The sequence below is a fragment of the Acomys minous genome (genome assembly GCF_964271855.1).
Source record: "Acomys minous genome assembly, chromosome: 7".
Classification (NCBI taxonomy): domain Eukaryota; kingdom Metazoa; phylum Chordata; class Mammalia; order Rodentia; family Muridae; genus Acomys; species Acomys minous.
Window position 1 is genome coordinate 25,435,265 of NC_140488.1, and position 6,000 is coordinate 25,441,264.

The window sequence follows — 6,000 nt, forward strand, 5'->3', positions numbered from 1 at the left end:
GCTCCTTGTGACACCAGAATGCATCTTCGGGAGCCATCTGGGGCATCTACATCTGGGCCCATGCCACTAAGTCCCTTCCACTTCACAGCAGACTACTTCCGGTGCAGACATCACTCTGCTTTCCCGGCCTCTTGGGAAGCACTCACCACTCTTTGGTGCTCATGGGTCTGCAGTTTTCTCTGAAAAGACTGGATTTGGGATCATGTCTGTGCCTCCTGCTAAACTGTTTTTGGTCATGGGGATACTTTTCCTTGGAGGGGAAGCAGCCGAGTAGAATGGTGAGGAACATGAGCTCGAGGCTTCACAGACCTGCATGCAAAGTCCTTGCTCCAACCTTTACTGGCTCCCTGGCCTACGGGTTGTGCACTGTGTGCCTCAGTTTCCTCAGAGTGTATACTTAGATGATGCTTGTTCAGTTCATAGGCACTTCTGAAGCTTGAACAGCATCAGTCTTCTAGAATAATCTCTGGTCTATACAGATTAATAAATATTAGCTAGAGCAGTAAAGACACAGCAGAGCTACAACTCTGTTCCTCTCGTGCCCTCCTTCCTAGCCAGTTAGCATGCCTCCCGGCTTAATGAGCTCTGTTTTCTGTCTCTTTTCAGTGCTTCTTCAGTGCCCAGTAACATCCACCTAGGAGTAGCCCCTGTGGGGCCGGGCTCCACTGTCACCCTGCAGACCATCCCGCTGACTACGGTGCTGACCAATGGGCCTCCTGCCAGTACTACTGCTCCCACTCAACTTGTTCTCCAGAGTGTTCCACAGGTGTCACCATTCAAGGACACTATCACTTTGCAGGCGGCCTTCCCCCTCAACACCAGTTTCCAAGAGAACCAGGTGGCAACCCAGGGGACCCCATTGATCCTCAGTGGCCTCCCCCAAATTCTGGCTGGGGCTAATCATCCAAGCAACCCAGTACCATCCCAGGTCATAGGTACTGGGTCAGCAGGGCCTAGCACTCAGCCCCCTGGGACTGTCATTGCTGCCTTCATCAGGACTTCTGGTGGTACGTCAGTGCCTGGGGCAAAGGAGGGGCCCTTGAGGTCCTCCTCATATGTGCAGGGTGTGGTTACGGGGACCCCCGTGGAGGGGGTGTTGGTTCCTGAGGAGACCCTGAGAGAGCTCCTGAGAGATCAGGCCCATGTTCAGCCAGTTCAGAGCCAGGTGCTTTCAAGGGGTTCGCACAACCTTAGCCTAGTGGGGAGCCAGACCTTATCTCCCCCCAGCTGTCCCACTGTTGGGCTAACCCCAGTAGCTGAACTTGAGCTCTCATCAGGCTCAGGGTCCCTGTGTGTAGCTGAGCCTAGTGTGACTCCATCCCCCTCGGGGAGCCTGCTGACCAGCTCCCCAACCCCAGCTCCTTTCTCCACATTCAATCCCACCTCCCTCATTAAGATGGAGCACCATGACATATAACCAAAGGGATTACAAGTATGACCTACCAGGCAAAATTGTGAAGCATTTTCATGTGCACTTAAGTAGAATACCTGCCCTTACATCTAGTGGGGTGTGATACATTTGATTCCAAGTCCCCCAGGCCTCTTTGGCATCACTATGATCGAATTATGCCCAACTCAAGCATCTCTGGCATCTGACCATGACCTTCAAGAGCGTTAGGGAATACATATGCTCTTGGGAAGATAACGGGGGCTAACTTGGTAATGAAGGGAAACCCACAAGCCAGGAAGTAGCTTGTGGCCAGAGCTGGTCAGAGGCTTCACAAGAAAAATTAAGCCTGGTCATACTTTGTTATCTATATTCCCTACACAGGGAACTTACCATCCCATATGTGAATATCTTTGGATGTATTCGTGTGTACTTGCGGGTCTGTATCTTCATTTCTTTGGGAAGGACAGGGTGTAAATGCCAGGTCTTTTCTTCAAGTAAGTGTGTGTGTGTGTGTGTGTGTGTGTGTGTGTGTCCCAATGTCCCGTCCATTCCTAGGTCAGCCTCAGATATCTCTCTCTCTCTCTCTCTCTCTCTCTCTCTCTCTCTCTCTCTCTCTCTCTCTGCAGGTCTAGGTAGGAGAGCTTCAATGGGTGCACATGCTGAGAGGACATTGCTAAGGGACCAGAGGCCACATATGTTAAAACCATAATGGGAGGGAAAAGGAGCACGCATAGCCTGTTATAGTCTCCTTGCCATCAGGCTGGAACCCGCAGCCCTTTGCTGAAGGTTGTGAAGCAAAGCTCTTTCCTGTAGTTAGCCCCAATTATGGCGTCCCGAGCCAGACCTGAATGGATTGAATGTGGCCAGGGCTTTTGGCTGTTGACGTAAAATCAGCCCTGTGCTTGTCAATAGCCCTTTTTTGCTCCTCCTTCCCTATCTTGAGTTCTCTCTTCACCCCATTTTTCCTGACATGTTCCACCTGTCATGAATTGCTGAGGCTAGTGGGGTGGCAACCCAGCTCCAGCATACAGTCTTGCTCTCTCTCTCTCTCCCCATCCTGTCTCCTAGCGGCTATGAAAGTGTTTAGATGGATCGTTGCTTTTCATTTCCAGCTATCACAGCTAACCCAGTTCTTTCTTCAGCAAGAACAGGAGCGAGCACACATGGTTCCTTACAGCTCCTGTCTGCACACGACTCCTTGCCTCTCTTTTTTCTGTTTCTGCAAAGGGTTCTCCTAATCTCTCTCAGTCTGTCTCTCAGCTGAGGGCCTCCATCTCCCTTCCTTGAATCTGCTTGCCTCTCTTCTACCAGATTTAGGGGCGACGCTTAGAGGTGGCAGGCCCAGAAGCAAATCTAGCCTCTGGTGAATTTGCTGAATGTGAATCAGTGCTTCGGGACCTTCACTATGTCCTCTGTGCCAAAGCACCCACTTGACTTAACTACCTCCCTGGCTGGTCATCGTCATTCTCCCTTACTGTCGTCTCTCCGTTCCTGCGGGACAGAACCATCTGTGGCTATGCAGGTGCATTTGCTACGGTCCCAGCAATTGGCACTGAAACGTGCGCTCGAATAAAATCAGCTTGTGATGACAATCTCTTGATGGTTGGAAGGAAGCATCTTGAGAAAAGGTCACCATTGGTGTTGCTGTTGGTGTGTGTGTGTGTGTGTGTGTGTGTGTGTGTGTGTGTGTGTGTGTGTGTTTAGACTCATTTAGCCCTTGTTGGCTCTGAACTTGTTGTTGGTGAAGATGACCTTACCATTCTGGTTCTCTTGCCTCCATTTGCAAGTGCTAAACTTCCGGGTATGTATCACCATGCCCAGTTTATGTTGTTCTGTGGATCAAACCCAGGACTGAGTGCAGGCTAGACAAGCACTCTTATCAACTGAGTTACACCCCCAGTTTTAATGAGCACAAATGTGAGGTGGGGTGGCTCTGCCTCAACCTGGAATCTAGTATCTGGATCCACTTCCTAACTCCAAGGAAATTAATTATCCTAAGGCTATCAACACTTCTATACTCAAGTCTTCTCCGTGGTTCTCAGCCCTTGTTAGCCGACACTTGCTGTGCCCTTTCTGTTTCTGTGTAGGCTCCTCCTCATCTCATTATGTGTGGGTGTTCATGGGCCAGCTCTCCGAGGTGAGTTAAATCCAGAACCTGCTTCTCCAGGTCCCTATCTCACGGCTGTAGTGATCAGTTTCTGTTAATGACGCCACCGTTTTCTGACCTTCTAGACTGGAAATCTCAGAGCTGTCTGGTGGCTGTATACACTTGACCTTTCTCCCCTCTCCCTCATCTGACATCTGGCTCGTCTTCAGTCCCAGAGCCTCCAGCCTAACTCATGCTGCTCAGCTTTCCCCTTCCCAATATATGTCAGCACCCTGTCCAGTGTGACTTCTTAGTACTTCCCGTCTGGCCAGCCACTTACTCTGCCCTTCCTCTGCTAAAAAGCCTGCAGTGAGTCCTTACTGTAGGGCCAATACTTAAAATACTCATCCTTCAGGCTTTTCTAGAGGCCTAGCATTAAACATTTAGTCCCTAAATCATGACACAGGGGACACAGTAGGAACTGGGGAGCACTTGGAGAGCTGTGAGCAGTAATTGTAGAAAGATTCTAAAAAGTATCAGCCCCCACCTGGAAACAGAGCTCCAAGTCGGCGACCCTTTACTATCAGGTCCTGTCTAATATTCCAAATCCCACCCCACTCCAAGGTACTATTCCAAAAGAATTTGATGGTTTTTGAACTTGTTCCTGACGTAAATTCCCAACAGTGCTTTTTATTTCCTGGGTTCTGTTCAACCAAAATGCTCTATTCTCTTACTAACAACTAAAGAAAAATGTGTCTCAAGATTAAATTTGGTGGAAGCAGCCAGTTCCTAAATTTAATTCTTAAATGTGTAACTGCCACGTGATGGACAGGAGATTCTAGACAGCCTGTGACATCTCTATTGTAGACCTTGAGTGTAGATCTGTACCTTTAGTCTCCCATGTGTGTGACCTCCTGAGGGGTAGGCATCACTGTTTAACCCACGCACCAAACTGCCATTCCTGGCCCAGTGCCCCCACGATACACCTCCTCCCATCTAACACTCGCCAACTGTATTCCTTTGAGCATCTGGTCTTGAAGCCACTCTCCTGTCCAGTTTCTTTGCTACACAGTGTTAACTAGCTAACCGGCTGACTGACCCTTGCTGACGAGAATTAATGGAAGAGGTTAGAGGAGAACCTCAGGAGACAGATTTACTCTAACCGGAGTCAGGTGGCAGCAGCATCCCTGACTTTTGTGATGGCCTAATGGAGTCAGGAGTCAAGTGATGATCCGCACCTCCCAGCGGCTGATATGTGATTCCCTCCTGGCTCCCACAGCACTTTGTATATACCTCTTAGCACATTGTATGTAGTTCTTTGATGGTGTTCATGTATGTTTCCCCTCCAATAGACTGTGAGCTCCTCAAGGGCAGGGGCTGTGTGCTAGTCAGTGATGTATCCCCAGCACCTAGCCACAGTGCCTGACACACAGTAGGTGCTCAATAAATGTTTATTGAAAGGATGAATGAGTCCAGATGCCAATTGTGGGACCTTCTGTGCTGCATGGGAGCAGGAAGAGGACAAGTAGGTCCTTCCATACTCAGGAGCCATCACTTGTTTTTGTTGCTTTGGTGTCATTTTTTGGTGGTGGTGTGGACAATCTCATGTAGTCCAGGCTGCCTATATAACCAAGCATGACCTCCCCCATTCTGAAATTGCAGGCATTCATTGCCAAGCCCCGTTTATTTGGTGCTGAAGATAGAACCCAGGGCTTCCTGTATGCTGGACAAACACCCAACTTAGCTACATCCCCAGATCTACTGCAGCGTTTTGACCCATCATGTAACATGTCAGGCCGCTACTCTCTTTTACCCACGTGTTTATCTACCGTCGGATTTACCAGGAGCTCAAAGCTGCTCTCAGCTATACTTTGCTGACAGGCCACTCCCAAATAACTGCCACTGCCTCCCTTTCAGTGACTGCCTCAGCACTATTTCCTCATCCCTGGGTGGGACAGAGATAGAAATGTCACCCCCTCGGGTGGGAACAGACAAGTTTTTCTGATGGTCACAAGCTTGCTGAGTGTATTCAGCTAGGGATTTGGAGGCTCTGAGCCCAGGGTGACCTAGCTGCTCTGGGCTCTCACTCAGCCTGAGCAGCCTCTTAGCTCGACTGTCCTGTGCGCCGGGTATGTAAGCTAACATCCAGCAGGTGGCGCTGTGGAGCCGCCGATGGTGGGCCAGCCGGGCGGAGCCTGGGAGGGAGGGAGGGGTGGCCAGGGTGTGGCTCACCGCTCCCCGAAGGGCAGACTAAGCGGGCGACTTCTGTCCCTTGGACTGGCTCCCAGACTCCGAACTTCTGGGCGACTTTGGTTCCCGCCGACAACCTCCCTGGCTCTGTAGTTTCCAACTTTCCCCTCGATCCCCTTCCCTTTCCAAGAAAAGTTCAGCAGTCCGCGGAATGTCTCCTCCTCATTGGCTAATCGCTCCCTGGCCCCGCCCCTAACCTTGCAAACCTGCAGGTGAGCTGCTGCAGGCTACTAGCCTCCTGACTCGCCGCAGCTTGGGTAGAGCCACAAAAGCA

The 6,000-nt window shown here is 50.5% G+C and overlaps 1 protein-coding gene across 3 annotated transcripts in view; it reads left to right on the forward strand.

Moving 5' to 3' along the window:
- Window positions 1-4,939, forward strand: part of ELF4 (E74 like ETS transcription factor 4) — a 53,757-nt gene extending 48,818 nt beyond the window's left edge. For all 3 annotated transcript variants that reach the window (XM_084788409.1, XM_084788408.1, XM_084788410.1), the window contains one exon: window positions 607-4,939. In XM_084788409.1, the coding sequence (XP_084644535.1) occupies window positions 607-1,417 (811 nt within the window). In that variant the 3' untranslated portion in view covers window positions 1,418-4,939. The remainder of the gene's footprint in view (window positions 1-606) is intronic.
- The last annotated feature ends 1,061 nt before the right edge of the window (window positions 4,940-6,000 follow it).